Raw genomic sequence first — 19082 nt, 5'->3', positions numbered from 1 at the left:
TAATTCGTGTTTACTTAATGTTATATTAAAATAAATAGAAGAAAGATTAGATCCAATTCAGTTAACTTTCTTTTATGCGATGTTGGAAGTGAACAAAGCTAGTCTGTCAGGATTATCATCTAGAGAAAACCATAATTTCGGATGGCAATAGATAGAAAGCATCGATAATACGGACGAACTTATGAGGCTTATACCTATAAATATTTACCTTAATAAAATATAATTATATTTTACATGTAATATATACAATAAATAAATTCTAATTACCCAAAAACTTGATTATTTATAATTTACTTAAAGATTTCTAAGGTTTTCTCTTCTTTTCTAAATCATAAAATTAAAAGAAAATGTAACATCCTACCAATTTTATTGTATAAACTTATACTGTACAAAGCAGAAAAAAATTATATAAATTTAATAAAATATTACTATATTTACTTTAAAAATAGAAAGAATTTTGTATTATATAGAGAATCTAAAACTTATAATTTATTTATTGCTGCATTAGAAAAACATCGTCGAATTATTTCAGAGTGGTCGTATGATTATATATTTATGTACATTTGTACAGATATACGAATACATTAATGTAATGAAGAACAGTTCAAACATTAAGACATGTTTTAATTTGTTTTTTTTCAGAATTAAACTCAATATTTTAACATGCAGAACTCGAAATATTATTTTACTTAACTTGAAATGCAATAAAATTATCCTCCATTGAGCTGAGATGCCTCAACGTAAATTTGAATAATTCAATTCTGCTGACTGTCTGAAAAAAAAAAAATGTTTAACTAAATGTTAAGAAATTTATCAGATAAATTTTATTAAAAGTTTATTTATTCTATAATTTTACATACGCTGATTAAATTTTATTTATTTATTTAATCAATTTAAATTGAAACTGGTATTGATTTTAAAGATGCAGCAGAATTATTTTAAATTAATTTTATTACGTGTTTAGAATACGTAATTATTAGATTGTAATTATTGATTATTTATGAAATTTTAACAGATGAGAGGAAAGTTATTAGAATGCAACAGAGAAGACTAAAAACTGGAAAGAGATGATTAAGCAAGATATACACAAAAGAGGAGTTAATTCAAAGATTATATGGAGAAAAAGTGGTGTAATGAAAGAAAGAGATGGCTGATCTATCTGGTCATCTTACCTCAGTGTGAGATTAAAGAGAGAAAGAAGAAATAAATAGGTACAGTACTTACTTTTATTTTCATATGTTTACGTTTTTATATTCCAAGTAAGATCTTATTTGTTTGTAAAGAGCTATTAAAATTCAATGCCTCTTTATTTAAAGAAGGGTTAATTTCTAATTTCATTAATTAATAAACAAAGAGCCGATTACAGAAATAAAGTGAGAAATCAAATGTCATTCTCCAGTTTCATTCTAAATATATTAACTAGTTACACTATCGGGACATCGCTATCCTCGTCCTTTATCTTCCCCATTCTTATAACAGCTCACTAAACGAGTTCTAGTAAACAGATTCTAGTTCAGAGTACATCTCGAAAACAAATACAGTAGAGCATCGATTATCCGACTCAATTGGGACTGGGGTTGGTCGGATAACTAAAAAAACGGATAACCGAAAAGTATGAAAAAATACATTATTAGTATAGTATATTAGTATATCCCATGTAATTAGTATATTAGTATATCGCTATACTTCGTGTTAAATTTTAATCGATGATAAGCCTAACAAATTTAAAAAAAATAATAATAATCGTCGCTATTGTATCGTAAAAATTATTTCTTCATTTTGCACAAAATAAATACAGTACTGTACTCTGTATTGAAAAATATATATATATTCGGGTTACATATTTTACATAAAGTAGGCCTATACATTAGAAAAAAAAGTCCAAAATTTTCTTTTGCTGCACAGCTGCATTTTTTTTGCCGCTAAATCTCGCACACGTTTTAAAAACAGCAATTGGATAGCATCATTAAATAAAATTAAGCCTCGTTTAAATACTGGCCTCCCTTTCGTGGTCGAGCCAGTGTTGTCAGTAAAACACGCAAAAATTTAACAAAAATAATATTAAAGTAGCCAAGACATAGCCATATATTGTACCGCCACATCACTAGCGGACACTTGAATTTGCCGACTAGAACGCGGTCGTTTAACCGATGTGACGGTTGATCGGGGATCGGATAATCGATGCTCTACTGTAGTTAATGCAAAATGCATTTAAATAATAATTGGAAGAGTATAGATTTGAATCTTGCAGATAATCGAGACCAATCTATTACCTATTTTTGAGCCTTTATTTAAATAAATATACGGTATATTAGTATCTATAGTTGAAAATTGTTTATTGAAATACCATTTGAAATATTAACAAAAAAAAGTTTGATTTTAAATTAACATCGTAAGAATGAATTTTATGTCTTTTATAGGATTATATATTTAAAAAATACACTGCAAATAGTATTATTATATTGCATACAATGAATTTTTCTAACATTTTTCTGTCTCGCAAGGACATTTGAAAATATAGTGTGCTTGAAAAAACTGTAACACTAATATGGAACTAAAGTATTATTTTAGCAATCTGTTAGTCCTCTAGGTATCAATTTTTAACCAGCAATGAACTTACACTAAAATTTAAATACCCTGTAAAAGTAAGGTATAAGTTCTTCACTACGTGCTCTATTTATAATTTTAAATTTTTGCTTATCTTGCGGTTTGTGTTTCATTGATTTTAATAATGTCATTTTTGAAGATTTGGATAGTAAATGTGTATTTAATAACCCGGAATGTACACCGAAAGTAAGTGTTACCTTAATGTGTATAAATTAATGGCGTAATTTTGTAATGTAAAAATCGGGTGATATTTATCTGTACCTTTGTTTTGTACAGTTTAATTTTTTAACAATTGTTAAACAACTGAAGAGGAACGATACGAGTCCGAAATGCATTTTGTTAAAAATACTTAAGAAGAATAAAAAGAGTGTTATAATATACCGAAATCGTTGTGATAAGTTTGGCAAAACAGCACAAACAGATTGCTGAAATAACACTTTAGTACAATTTAGCAAACAAGAAGCTAAATGATAGACTAATATGGAAGTAAATTGTTAAGCAGGGTTTGTTAGTGGCAGGTGCATCATGTGCAAGAAGCCACAATTTAATTATAGAGTTCTTAAAGGAGTACGGCTCTACTACTTCCTCTGCAATGACTGAGCAGTTTCTCCATATGTGTTAAATTTTTTTCTTTCAAATACGACTGAACTTTGAAAAAGTTGTAGATCTATGTATTCCCATTGTTGGTTGTCCGTTGTCCGTCTTTCCTTAATTTCGTGAATGGAGGTATAGATAAATGACGAGACCAGATATGTAAACCTTAAGGGCAGGAAACTCCGATTAACTATATAAGAACTTCCGATGCAAACTAGAAGCCATGTTATTTCAATTGTAAAATTATCCCCTGAAAGGTGTTAGATAGATGACCGGCATGACTCTATTGTTAAAGTAAAAGTTAGATTTACAGGGGCAAGCCACTACTAATTTGAAGTGGAGAGCATATATTTTAAATTAAATTAATTAAATATATGATTAAAATTGCAGCCCGGCATTGTGATGATGTCACAATAAATAATTGCTCGTTTTCTTAAAGCAATGCCAAAATAAAACGAACAACTTGATGGAAGAAAGGCTATTAACATCCTGTCTTAGAGGTCAACTGAGAATTCACAACAGAGTGTAATCAAATGTTGAACATTTTTTTGTATTAAATATTCATATTAAATGTCTAGTTTTATATATTTTAATCAAATTTCAGTTAATTTAATAATAAATTTAGGAAAAAATTAACTATTTTTTTATAATTATAAAATAATCCCTTATTAATTATCTACTTACTGATTTCAACGGATTTTTAGTAGGATTTTAAAAATTTTAATCTAAATTTTCAAAGAAAAAATGAAACTATAGTTTCAAGAAGACCAACTCCACTTTTTCTGGGTCTGAAACATAATGAGTGTGAATATGGCTTATTTTAAAACTAACCTTCAATTTTTATCCTCCTTTTTTCCCCAGCTGTTGTAACAGAACACAGAAAAGTATTGTAATCATCTCAAATTTTTACTTTCTTGGCTGTTTTAATGTAACATGGACTGTTATAATATAATATTATAATCGTGTCACATTTGACCCTCCGGATTTTTGGAATCGTGATGTTTTGATACATTTGAACTCAATAAAGTCGAAAAATTTATACCTGAAATAATATATGTATCTACACACACACATAGATATGTGTGTGTGTAGTGGAATAAAAATCTCATAATGGAATAAAAATTAAGAAACGAAATTTTATGTAAGTGACATTGATGCTATTAAATTTTGGTGGTCAAAGATCAAAGGAAGGGGGACATAGAGGGGATCATATCATATCTCGAGAGGAGTCGCACTTAATGAAAATTTTACTCGTTATTACCATTTACAATACTTTATACAACTTATTACTACTCACAAAATTAAGAGTTTTGCCATTTTATAATAATTAATGATTTAAAAAGTTTTTTATAACAATATCTCATAACAGACGGCGCCACACACAATTTTATTTATTATGATTAATATTAAAAAGTTATATTTTTAATAAAATCTCATAACAGCCGGAAAAGTTATGCAACTCGTTGTTGGATTTTTATATTTTTTCTTTATGATTTTTGGTTGATTCTGAACTTTTCAATGGTGATTGAAAAGCGCAGAAAAATACATAAGATCAAGCGTTAAGACAATTTTTTAAAAGATGTACAGTACTTAGCCATTTTTTAAACTATACGGCTTTAAATATGTATAAAATACTAAAAAATATTGTTCGGTAGTTCAATTAAATTATTAATGTTTACGAAACAAAAATAGCCTCTTATTCAAGATAATGTTGAGTAATAAATTAATGTAAATAATATGAAATTTAATTTAATTGTAGAAAGTTCTTGATACTAAAGCTTCGTTAAGTAGTGTGTCTTAATTAAGCAAAAATAGGAGGATTTTCTCGTATACAGTTGTAAAGTTTCTTTTCCCGCCTTTTGATTTCTGACGTTAACACGTGGTCTTTTCTTCTTGACCTTCTCGAAAACTTCTGTTTCAGTGTTGCCAGATCTCAAAGCTTGTTTTGTATGTTGCCAGATACCTTTACACAGTTATGAGATTTTAGCTTCGTACTTAGACCTTACTTCAAATATTAAACTAAAATAATTTAATTAATCTACCAAGGAGAATTATAAGAATTAATAAAATAATTTAACTTTATCTTAAACATTAGAAAGTTCATACTATGGTTATTCTATTCAATCTCTTGTTTTAATAATAATAATATAAACTTACCTTGTAGTTGCACATTACATCAATAAATAAAAGTAGCCTCTATAATTTTATGAGTTAACCTACAGTATTAATAATAATAATAATAATAAAAGAATAAAGTAAATACTTAAAATTTTCAAAATATGTTAAATACTCTTCAAATGTGATATTCAATGTAATTTTTCCATCGATCTGATATAGAAAAAATATATTAACGTTTATCTCTCCTATAATATTAATTAAATTACACGCCGTCATGAAAATTTGAAAATTGCTTGTTCCATTTCTGAAATTATAATTAAGAAAAGTTTAAATGAATTGAATCTCATTACATTTATTAAACATTATTTCTAACCAATTGTTGTTTCAACTGCTCTTTTTCCACATTTACTTTAAATGTATCCTGGTAAAGCAATTCGCATTTATATCAAATCATTTTGTCCATTCCTTGTGGCTACTGTTACATTAAATAGTGAGATAAATATTATATTTCTTTTCTACGAATTGTTTACGTTAGACTTTGAAAATAATGTAATATTTCATTTTCAAGATCCAAATCAACTGCAAATTACATTTTCTATCATAGAATACTGTATATAAAATATCCGGTTTGAATCGAATGTAAGCTGATAAAAACACAACAGATAACATATGGATGCGAGTGTGTGTGGGGGTGGCACGATTTTGTTCACCCCGTTTGAAGCTTAATAACGCCTGTGCTTTTTGTCCAAAATTTCCGAAATTTTGCAGGAAGGTTTGTGTATTAGAGGAATTGATGCTATTAAATTTTGGTAGTAAAGCTCGACGGTGGAAAGATAAAATGGTTAGTGTTTCGTATCTCGAGTAGGGTCGTACTTAATGACAAGTTTACTCGTTATTATTATTTACAATTTTTTTTATAAAACCCATCCCTACCCACAAAATTAAGTTTTTTGCCATTTTATAATAATTAAAAATATAAAAAGTTTTTAATAATAAATTATTATAATAAATGAATTTTTTAAAGTGCGTGTGTCACACACGCACCTTTAAATGTTGCCGGAAAAGTTAAACAACTCTTTACTGGATTTTTTAAAAAAATATTATATTTGGACACGAAAATTTTATATTATATGAGGAAGACACTAAAAAAAACGATACACGTGGCATAAACTTTTATTCTCAGTTGTAGTGTAAACAGAATTAATCTAAAATTACGTGCACAAAAAATGTTCATAAAATACAAGCAATTGTATTATAATTTTTTTAAAAAAATAGAGTTAAACATTGATTCATAAACAATATACTCAAATTACACCGTTTATTGTGCCACTTTTAAAAAGTCGCCTTTATTTATTAAACTTAAGAAAAATATTAGCATAAAAATGAAAAATGCGTACAGTATAAATTTATAAATATTCTTTTTTCTTTTTTATACGTATACAGGGATACTTTAATTGTGATCGCAATTAAAGTATCCCTAATCAGTGCTGTCTAAAGTTGTATATAGTAGACCAAATATAATCAAATGTGGTAAGGCGACATTTCAGGACATGACAATTCCGTAAAAAAATTAGTAACAAAACTTACCACTGGGGTAACCAAAGTATCCTACTTTTTGCTTACTCCATTCTGAAGATTCTGAAGCAGAAAGAACTGTTCAACAACCGACGATAATTGATCCTTTGTGATGCATCTCACGTGTAGTGATAGTCTTCCATAGTTTCCAAATTTGCAACATGTTGTCGATAAGTGTCTTCACAACCAAAATTCACCATTGATCATGCAGCTTGCAGCGCCGAGAGTGCGTTTTGGTAGTAATGTGTTTTTAGGATAATGTAGGGTATTTTAATTACGATCATTCGGTATCTAAAATCATATGTAACCAAGCAGGAAAACTATCAAAAAAATCTCATTGTGTATTGAACAAGATAGGTGTAGTTTATGTGAAATTTTAAGATTACATTGTCAGCTCGAATACACCCACCTTATCTCTATGTTAATAGAAAAAAAATATAATGAAATAAACTTGTGTAATCTTGCATAATCACTTCTATTAACTGAAAGAAAATCGAATTGAATTTTCTGTAGTGATTGTATCCTATTTTATAATCTGTTGCATAATAATTAAATTCTCAGAAGTTTAAATTAATTTCTAAAATGAATCAGTTTTCTTGAAAAAAATCAATGTATATGAAACAGCTTTGAAATTAATGAATAAAACTAATTTATTCTATTTTCAAATTTCACTTTCCTTTGTGTTTATTAATAATTCAATACCTGACCTTGTTTGAAATTTAAAAGCTAATGAATTAAAATAAATAATAATGTAAAATTTATAGAATTTAATTGTTTCCAATAAATAAAAAGTAGCCTTAAAAATTAAAGTTTTTAAAATATTTTTTTAAAAATACGAATATTAAAAGATTTAAAGACTAAAATATCAAATCGAATTTAAAGTTTATTTTCTATAAATGGAATTTAGTATTTAAGAATATCGTTATAAAACTAGTTTTAAAAAATGCTATTAATAATAAAATTATTGAATTAAAATATAAAAAATAAATAAAACAGATTTGATTAGAATTAATCCTATATTTAAATCAGAGCCTTACCTATTTATAATTACATACTTCTTTAATTTACAATATTTAGGGAATAAATACTAGAAATTATCTAGAGGAAAGAGATTAAAATTTTCTTTTTTTTAAAATACAAATTTATTCTATAGATTTCTAGATGTATAAACTTTAAAATAAATTCAAAATAATTCTAAAATTCTAAAAAAATTATTTATTTTAACTGCAAAAATTAAAAAAATAAATAAATAACTTGTAAATAACATTTTAAAAATGATTTTAATGTAATGCATATTAAAGTATATTAAAAAATTATGGCATTCATATAGCGATTTATCAATATTAGAAAAAAAATTCTTGTAGAAAAGTTCTGTAAATAGCTCTTAATAAATGCATAGTGAATATAGTCTAGAAGAATAGGAAAGATTGATGAAAAGTTATATAGTTAACATTCTTTTATCATTATTTCTGTATATTCAATTTATCTAAAATCGCATGAAATACAGCAAAATAAATAGAATTTCTTTATAAAACTGCACCTTTTAAAATTTAATCTTATTAGTTTGAAAAATCGAAATTTTCATTACATTATATTTCTTTAAAAATGTATTTTATATGATTGCATGTATTGTACTTCAATCTAGTGAATCATTTGCATTATTATTCATATCACATAATTTTTACTGTACAGTATATCTTGATACGCTCTATCGCCTATCTCAAGTTCTTATCTTCAAAAGGAAAATGTAGTTGTGATAGCAATTTTTTTTAGTTTTTTGTTTATATTTTTGTAAATGTAACTAGAAAAATTACTTTCGTGTCCTTTGCTGTTTTAAAAATAAAATGGCGGGCATTTAAAGATGACGAGAAGTCAAGATGTCGGTGTAAACCATTACAGATTACCCAGAAACTGGTATTAAATACGTATATAAATTATAGAAAACATTATAAAAGAACAATTTGACTTTCCTGTCTGTTATATATAACAGAAGGGAAGTATGGCAATCGGTCAAAAAGTGACTCCCCTTCCAAAGATTTTTACATTTTTGGACTCATGGGACATTAAAACGTGGAGAAATTAAAAAAAAAAAAAAAAAAAAATCGGGTGCTTTCTCTGTATATATGGATTGGATGTTAATGTATGTTAGAGGTGTTTTGTATGTGTCGTGTGTGTGTGTGTGTGTGGCACGATTTTGTTCACCTCTTTGAAGCTTAACAACTCCTGTGCTTTTTGTCGAACATTTCTGAACTTTTGCAGGGAGGTTTATGTATTAGGCAGATTGATGCTGTTAAATTTTTAAGGTTAAAGGGCGAGAGGATAAGCAGATAGAATTGGTAGTGTATCGTATCTCGAGTAGAGTCGAACTTAATAAATATTTTACTCGTTATTAGCACTTATAATTTTAAAAAAATAAAACTCGTCTCTGCCCTCAAAATTAATCTTTTTACCATTTTATAAAAATTAAGTTTCTTTTATTAAAATATCATAACATACGGTGTCACACGCGATTTTGAATGTTGTCGCCGGGAAAGTTATGCAACTCGTTGCTAATGTTTTTCTTACATTGGCCTGTTTTGAAATCAGTTTTAGTTACAAAACTGATGATAATTTAAGAAGTATTTTAGTGGAACTATTAGACGTTACGAAATCTAAAACTATATTTAAATACATTTATTTTTAAATAGTGAAATAAGTGAATAAGATTAAATTAAAGTAAATAAGGCGTAATAAAATCCTCACGTATTCAGCTCAATATAAAGCATTACTTTATTACTTTATTTTTTAAAAATTCTAAATATTAACTTCAGAAGCAATAACTTATTTGATTTATATCTTTTAAAAATCATTTTATTTGCAGTATTTTTCAAAATTTAATCTAAAATTTAATCATAAATTTCGGAATTTCCAATATAAAAAAAAATGATTGTTATAAAATAAAAAGAAATTTATTAATGTAATTTTTTCCTTAAATAAATAGGCTTATAGAAAGTAGTTCGAATGTTCCCCGTATTAATTTTCTATTTAGATAATCTTAGATAAATGTAAAAGAAAAATATTTAATCAATTTTTTAGTATTTTTTTAAAATATATTTTAAAATAAAATTTATAGCCGATATCTTTATTCCATATAATCTCTTAACCGTAAAGTGCTGATTAATACATTGAAAAATATGGTGTTTACGTCTTTAGTTAACGAAAATACATTTAAAATTCCACTGATAATCTATTGAAAGAATAGAAATTAAACTTACTAAAGTTAACACATTTGATGTATTAATGAGACGATAAATTATCATTAGTCAAAGGCATGTCAAACAATTTATTGATTATTTTATAGTCTGATAAAGTTTTGAAATTTGAATTTTCACTTGTCTACTAACTGCCAGTTATCGTAGATAAACGTGGCTTTAATTGCAAAAAGAATCATTGACCTTTTTCTATGTACAAGGTAACAGATGCTGGTTCGTTTGACGAGTATTCCAAGCTTGACTTTGACTCATTGTTGCAGCTGGACTTTGAGTTTTAATGGGTTTTCTCCCCTCTCTGATATTCCTGTCATTTAATGATATAAAAGTATGATTTGCTTCATCTCTCGTAAAAATAAAATGTATATAATAATTGCTTGTTATTGAATTATTATTAATTAAACAGTTAGATTGTAATTAAACTTTCGTTTTTATAAATTTATGTGATTATCTTTAAAAATTTCCTTTCAAGTTTGAATAATCTGTAAAATTAAACTCATTTAATAGGTTTTTTTGAAGGAAAATTATAGGACTTTACGTGGACTTGTGTATTAATTGTCAGAAATTATCAATAAATTACAGTGTAAAAGAATTTAATGTTATTTCATGACAAGAAATTTAAACATTCGAATATATTCGTCTGAAGTGATGTAAAATCGTAATAAGTTAGAGCAATATGTTGTCATAGTAACCAGATAGAACTTAAACGACCCTTCAATGTCGCTTCAATACGAAAATATTTCTTTATTTTTTCGAGGAATATTTAAAAAATGTTTCTTTACACGAAGACTTACATTCCCATATAAACAAAAGCACAAATAAAGAATTACACTTAGCTACAACCACAGGTTTGTTGAACCCTTCAGTTCTATAGAAGAAGGGGAATTGTAAAAAATATATAAAATACGTTTTAATTTATCAGATTATGTTTATTAGCTTAATATTTTAAAAAATTCAATTATTGTTACTCATAGAAATTTACGAGATTCCTCACTATCGAAGAAGGTAATAGTTTTCACAGAAGGTTAATAGCATCAATCACAAGAGACATTAGTCTATTAAACAACATATCTAGTGACACTACTTATTACGATTCAGTTGCAACCTTCGATTTATTGCGGACACGTTTATCAGATTTTATATAAATGTCGTTGATCTCTTGAAAATATAAATTGCGATTCCTTCGAGACGTGTAATAAAATCGCAGATTAAACTGAATTAATATTGAAGATGTTTTAAAACTTTTTATATATATATTTGTGGGAATGATTTGATTTTATAATTCTTATTATTTTTATATATATTTCGTTTCGTTTATCAGAATATTTTACAGCTATCTCAAACGATCTCATCCGGATCGATTTAAAAAAGACTATGACTATGACAAAAATCTCGATAATCTGTGAAATGTGTAGCTCGATAATAAAACTTTAAGTTAAAATACTGATTAAAATATATTAATAACCTATCAAATTATATTATTCTTAGTAAAAATATTAAATATTAACAATTAATATAAATTTCGTTTATAATACAATATACTTATACAAATACGTAGTACACACTTTTTATTAAAGGGTTATTATACACTTGAAATCTTTAATGCTTTATATGCTTCCTAAATATTCCGAAATCATTTTAGAAGGTATGTCAGACATTAAAAGTTTATATAGTGCGTGATAACCCTTCAATAATAAACCAGCAACGAGTTGCTCAACTTTCTCAGCAACATTTAAAACTTTGGTGGCGCCATCTGTTATCATATTTTATTAAAAAACTTTTTATATTTTTAACTATTATAATAAAATAGCAAAAAGCTTAATCTTGAAAGTAGGGATGAGTTTTATAAATAATTGTGAATGTTAATAACGAGTAATATCATCATTAAGTCCAACCTTACTGGAGAATGTGACAAACGACTCCCCTCTATCTCCCCACTCCCTCGACCTTTAACCACCAAAATTTAATAGCATCAATCCGCCTAATAAACAAACCTCCCAGCTAAATTTCAGAAATTTTCGACAAAAAGCACAGGAGTTATTAAGCTTCAAACAAGGTGAACTAAATTTTGCCCCCCCGCACACACACGCACACTAATGTTCATACATACAGAAATTACCCCAGATTTTTTTGCATTTCTCGACGTTTCAAGGAGTTCTAAGTCCAAAAATCTGGGTTGAGGAGTTATTTAATAATCAAAATTACCAGACAATGTTCATTAGATTATAAAAAAATAATTGTTTTAAGTTTCTTTAAGTGTACCTAATTAATATTTGTTTGCCATTATAAAAGTAATAGCAGAATCTGAACAATTGCTGCAAGTGCTATCAGAAACATTCATTATTGAAAAATAATAATAATAATAATTTTCTCTGTGTCATTGATTGATCGCTATTGTTACTACTTTAGAAATAATTACCGAAAAAATCTTACATTTTTTTTGTTTTTTATTATATTTATTGCTTATTTCTACCTTTCATTTATAATAAATATATTTTCAAATTAAAAATTAATAATTTTTATATTCAAAATAAAAGTAACACCTCTTGTTTTAAATTTGTTTTTTCTCTCAAGTGCCTTTAAATTTGGCTTTGCAATTTTAAATAGTATGAAATATTTTTTTCATTTATATATTTAAAATCGTAATATATATTAATTTAAATCTAAAAAATAAATTTATAAGGTAAATAATATTCAGTAGTAATATTATATTGGGAATGTTACATAGGCATATTTAGTGAGAAGAGACGGTTAATGCCACCCTCAGAAATAAATACATTAAATATTTATTCCAAATTTTCTTTATTTATCCATTTGAAAATTTACATGAATACATAATACTAAGATACAAATAAAGAATGTTTTATTTATAAATTTTATTAGATTTATCTAAAAAAGTAATTTACATAAGCCTATTCTTAGTGCACCCTTTAAGATTACATCTTTACACTATACTGAATGTATAAGCAGCATTTTAAGTTTATTTTCTATAACTTTGTATATAAATTATCCCTAAATATATTATATACCTTAATATATTTAAAGTAATAACTAAATTTTTTTAATAATTCGTTTTTATTTAATATTATTATTCTAAGTTCTAAAATATATTTTTAAATGGAAATATTTACATTTAAAGTATTGACTAAATAAATAATTTAATTATATATATATAATCAGAAAATATTTTTTATTCACCATTAAATATTAGAATGAAATGAATTAAAAGAAAAAAAAAATGAAGAGAAATTGTAATAAACACGGGAAATTAATCGAACAGTTTACTCGCAACCAACCACAGTTGTGCACAAGCAGTATCACTAGATAGAGAGGAGCTGCATAGCACACACACGACCATTCGAACAGTTCTCTCAGATCGGTACACATCATGGAAAGTCAGATGCGACCAAGTTAAACAACCATGATATACTCAGATAACGACAGTTTATTAAACTATACTCTTAATTATTCTCTTCAAGAATTACCGCATTATTTAACTTTTAATGAAGATTCTATCAAAGAACTTGTAATTTATAGTTTTTTATTTGTTGTTGCCGCTGCAGGAAATCTACCGGTTTTCATCACTCTCCTAAGAAATCGTCATCGGAAATCACGGATTAAATTAATGTTGATGCATCTGGCAATCGCCGATTTAATTGTTACTTTTATTATGATACCTTTGGAAATCAGTTGGAGAATTACAGTCGAATGGATCGCTGGAAACACTGCATGTAAAGTTATGCTGTTTCTAAGAGCTTTCGGGCCTTATTTATCGAGTATGGTACTGGTATGTATAAGTTTGGACCGATATTTTGCAATTTTACATCCTCTTAAAGTAAATGATGCTCAACGTAGAAGTAAAATTATGCTCACGTTTGCTTGGGTTATCAGTATTATTTGCAGCATACCGCAGGTAAGTTTTATATTATTTTATTAATGCTTTTTACGGTTCAAATTTAATTCTTTTGCTCGACTACTACTTGTTACACTCGGATATTTCGTATAATCGATATACATTTATCAAATGCTAAACTTTTAAATACTCCTCTCCTGCATTTCGTATAGAAGTCAATTTTTAAGCGAAAAAATCGATATAGTTCGAAATAACTACATTCTATATTTAGCTTTAAATATAGCTGTTGAGATAAGTGAAGTGTTTTAAAAATCACCAACAATTAAATTTCAAAAAATGTAATATATTTTTTCTACGAATGTTTATGTTAATCATCATTCGGTTTTTAGGAAGAGCTAACTTAAAGTGAATGGATTTTTAGAGGCTGCAAAATCTATAGAAATCGCTAGAGACAGGTTAAGGAAAATACCCACGGGGCGTTCTGTTAAAAATCTTCCTTATAAATAATTAGTGATACACGACTGTTTAGGCGTGTATCACTAATTATTTAATATTAAGCAGTGTTTAGAGTATTTATTATCTATATATCGATTAATTATTATACAAATAAGTAAAGTTTAATAGGGGAGTTGTATATTATATTGATATAAAAATGTAGAGATGCTCTTGATGATCTGTATACATCAGCTTATCTAGTTCAAATTGTTATAGCAGAACTTAATTATTGTATATTTTATTTTATTCTTTTGTTTATAATAATAATATATAATTTCTAAAGTAATAGATATTCTGATATGAAATAAGTATTTTATTTTCGTTTTAAAATATTTTCACTTCCAAGATTTCTATAAGGAAAATAAAGCTTAAAAGATCGAAATTGATAGTGATGGTGATACATTCACAAATGAAATAAGAATTCTAAAAAAAAATACTTCTTTTACTTTAAAAGTCAATTTAAAATACAATACATTCATATTTAGAGCTTTAGAAACAAAAGAGATGTTCCACGTGCAGGAAGATTTTTATTGTGGTTTTAACCTCTGTGTACATTTGTCGTCATCATCGTAAGTTTAAAGGAATAATTCGAAAAAGTAAATTATTTATAAAAATGTAATAATTCTCTTTATATATTTATTTGTTTCTAAGTAAAATAGTTTCTCTCCAGCAATTCTTTTATAACGAAAACGTAAGAAAATAACATTTGTTTTTAAATTTATTTTTTGATTTTTTTTTACCTGAATCTCAATGGAAAGAAGGCTTACTAAATTCATAAAATAAATGATAATTCTTATTCTACATTCGATCCAATTTCTGATCGAATACACATGAAAAAAAATTATACTGAGCAATGAAAAGAAAAATTCCAAAAAATGTTACAAATTAATTAAATCTATTTGATATTTTCGATAGTTATTTCATTAAAAAAATTAAAGAAAACTTAAACGATTTATAATAAAAACAGTGTAAGGTATCAATTCGAATATAATATTTATTTATTTTTATTTTTTACTGTTGTTTCAAAAGGAAATGTAAGTCAAAATCGACTTTTTCCATCGACAGTCGACATTCATCCTTGATGTAAGGCAGCTAGAGTATCCCTTATCGTATCTCACATTTTGATTCATTCGATAGAACATAACGTAGATCGAAGATTTCTCGAGAATATAATGCATATATATATATATATATATATATATATATATATATATATATATCCATAAATTTGAATATTCACATTAAATAATAATAACAATAAATCTAAAAATTTCAGCTCTAAGAATTTAGCATATTATGCATTTTCCTTTAATATTTCTTCATGATTTTAATTAAAACGATAATGGCGTTTTCGTCGCTATAAATTTAATCATTAATTAATTAAGAAAAATTAGAAATAAATATTTTAAATTGCACAAAGGTTGAATAATCCATTAAAGTCGAAATTCCTAAAAGAATTCCTCTACTTTTTCTCGTTTTATTTTCGGAATTTCGACCAATTTTAAGTACGAAAAACAAGAATGCCAAATTGGAATATGATAAATATATTTATCAAATTAAAATAAATAAATAATATAAAAATCTATAAGATAAACACGATTAAAAGTTTTTAAAATTTTTGTTTTAATATTTAGATAAGTCTACTAGTATTTATTGTTGAATGAATTTCAACAGAAGAGGAATTAAACATGATTTATTTTTGAATTAACCTTGAGAATTTGTATTAAAAAAGAAAGAATGATTGAGTAAAACTTTCAAACTTGTTCTGAACATGTAACTTTAAGAGGAAAACCCTACAAAATAATTCTGATTTTCTCATACTTCCTTTTATTTTTTCACATTAAATCTTTAAATATATATGCAATTTCTAAATATTGAATATTTATATACATTTACTTATTTGAAAGTAGTTTAAAATTCATCGAATCGTAGAATAATCTGTTTATTCGAAGTAAATTTGAAAAAAAAAATTATAAAAATATATTAATAAAACTTAAAATTTTCCTAAATGCATAATTTAAATAAAAAATTGTTTATATTTTGACCTAAATTCAGCTCAATGCATACTAATATGTAAAGAGGAAAATCTAATTATGTGTTGAGTTTAATTATAGTTTTTTTAAAACAAATTTATGATTTATTAAAACTTAAAATTAATTTTTAACAAATAATAAATCTTAGAATAAATAATTAAAGGGTTTTTCTATTGTATATATAAAATTCAATAGTAAAATTAAGTGTTCAGGATTAGAAAAAACAAAATTATTTTATGTAACTTTGGGTTTTCATATTCTTCATATAAATTTTTATTTATGACTTATTTAGACTCACCACTTCAAATTTAGAGTGAAATTCTACTCAAATTTAACAATTTTCTTTTAAAATTTATGATGTTTAATATTATATTAAAGCTTATTTATTTATCAAATATACTTTTAAAATATTTAGTAAAAAAAATAAATAAATAATTTCAATTATTTTATTATATAAAATGTTACACTCGAATTACTAAATTATATAATATAGTTTTTGTAAAATCTGGATTAAATTTAATAATAAAATAACAGTTTTAAATTTTATTTTTAATTCAAATAAATTTATAGAAATACTTTTTAAAAAATTTTTAAAATAAATTAATTATTATAAAGGAAAAACTATTATTATTTTTGACTTGATTTAACATGAAACTTTCTGTTATTTTAAGTTAAATTTATTATTAAAAAAACATTGGCCAATCTCTATTTATAATATATTGTGTTTAATTTTATCTTAGTAAATATAAATATGTATTTTAATAATTAAATCAAGAAACAAACTTCTCGAATGTAAAGAAGTTAATTAAATATTCTAATTCAATGTAGATGTAAGGAAAATTTAGACATGAAATAGTGCAAAACCTATAAGATTGGCAACACTGTTACGATTCCTATCAGTAGCATATTATGACGTATGTTACGTGCTCTGGTTTTCGTCCACGATTTTTTTTTTTGCAGCCGAAAACTTTTTGTTTTTGAAAGATTTTATCTTCCAGCCAGTGTTTGTTTATCACAAGTATCATATGAAATTTTTAGATATACCTATATATATAAGGGTTATAATATGTTTTATCCTAGTTATTTATTATATATCAAGATGTAAGTAGAGTAATGTCTCTTTCTAAAGCTTGTTAGAATCAAACATGGCGATTTGGGACAATCATGGGTGTCTCTGTTTTTCTCATAGGTTGACGTGCTCATTATCAGCTCCAAATCATGTCAACCTAAAACTATAATAATTAAATATTTGTTAAATTTTCTAATGAATGTGTGTAAATAAATTATAATTCGTTTTTTATTTCCTTTGTCTGCTAAATTTTGACCACTTTCTATCTTCCTGACGTCGCCCCGGGTACTGTCTTGCTATTACCTGGTGCCACACGGGAATATCGGACACAGCATGGTCTAGTTTTTGTTTTTTTATTTTTGGGAAAAACGGCAATTTAGATTTTTTAATGTCTTATACCATATAGTATAGTAGCCAACAGATTGGAGTATCAATTGATATAAAAATATAAAAAGTATTTTCTCTAGTCTCGTGATAACGATTAAAATTTATCTTTCGTCCTGGATTCTCCTACTTTTTTATGATAAAAGCTTTATAGTGATTACTATAATTAATATAAAATACTTATTTTAATGTTAACTAATTTTTTACTAAATATTTTCCTTTCAATTTGATTGGTTTTATTTATTTCTAATAAATTCGTCTCGACTTGTTGTAAAATTTAACGATACTACTTTTTAAAATACTTATTTCTAAATAAATTTTAAAAATTTTAATTTAGACAGAAGTAAAACTAAAAATTTATTAGAATTAATTTTAAATTAATTAAATTAAATTACTAAAATTAATTTTATTTTTAATGTTTTATGCAAATTTCGGTATGCGTTAAAGAAAAAAAAATAAATTCATCGTCCTCGACTATTTAGAGAACTTTAAGCAAAATAAAATGTCTGACCACCAGTTTTTAATTTAAAAAAATACGTGTTAATGATACAATATTATGTAAAATACACGAAAAATTTAATCTTAATTTCTTTTAAATCTGAATGAAATTTAATATTTAAATAATTATTTTCAATTTTTTTAAAAATTAAATAAATTTCTATAAATTGTTTTTCATAATTAATTAATTTAAAAAATTAAATATAAATTAAAAAGGAGAAGGAAAAAATATATATTATTTGGTGATTTTTGTTATAGCTGATTGAAATGCAGACTGCATCATCCAGACAAGAACCGAATCTGGATGACGCAGTCTGCATTTTCTAATTTAATAAATAAATAAATATTTATTACATTTAATTAGAATTAGTTAACTTTAAATCTTATATATACATATAAGATTATTAACAGGTTTAATTTTGTAATAGCTTTAGTCTTGTTTAAATTATATATAACACTTAAGATATATATATTATATGGGGTTTATGGGTTTATATATATATAAACCCTATATTATTTGCTGTTGTTTAAGTATAATTTAACATAATTATATAATAAATAAAGTAAATAACATATATTTAAATTAAAAATAATAGTTAATAATAGAT

General features: G+C 25.3%; 1 protein-coding gene and 1 long non-coding RNA gene across 4 annotated transcripts in view; one reads left to right on the top strand and one right to left on the bottom strand.

The window, feature by feature from the left end:
• Positions 1–269: 269 nt before the first annotated feature.
• LOC136985537 (uncharacterized) lies at positions 270–12481 on the bottom strand. Its single transcript, XR_010882356.1, has 3 exons — positions 12405–12481; positions 695–772; positions 270–324 (listed from the first exon to the last, which is right to left on the bottom strand). It is a non-coding gene; the product is annotated as an uncharacterized lncRNA (long non-coding RNA).
• Positions 12482–13449: 968 nt separating this feature from the next.
• Positions 13450–19082, top strand: part of LOC136985593 (adipokinetic hormone/corazonin-related peptide receptor variant I-like) — a 102843-nt gene continuing 97210 nt past the window's right edge. Inside the window, exon 1 of one of the 3 annotated variants that reach the window (XM_067282915.1) lies at positions 13450–14055. In XM_067282915.1, the coding sequence (XP_067139016.1) occupies positions 13564–14055 (492 nt within the window). In that variant the 5' untranslated portion in view covers positions 13450–13563. The remainder of the gene's footprint in view (positions 14056–19082) is intronic. The other 2 variants (XM_067282913.1, XM_067282914.1) reach the window with 2 other exon arrangements.

The sequence above is a fragment of the Centruroides vittatus genome, unplaced genomic scaffold (genome assembly GCF_030686945.1).
Source record: "Centruroides vittatus isolate TY-2023 unplaced genomic scaffold, ASM3068694v2 contig_971, whole genome shotgun sequence".
NCBI lineage: Eukaryota > Metazoa > Arthropoda > Arachnida > Scorpiones > Buthidae > Centruroides > Centruroides vittatus.
Note: the sequence above shows the minus strand (reverse complement) of the source record. Positions and strands in the feature narration are given on the sequence as shown.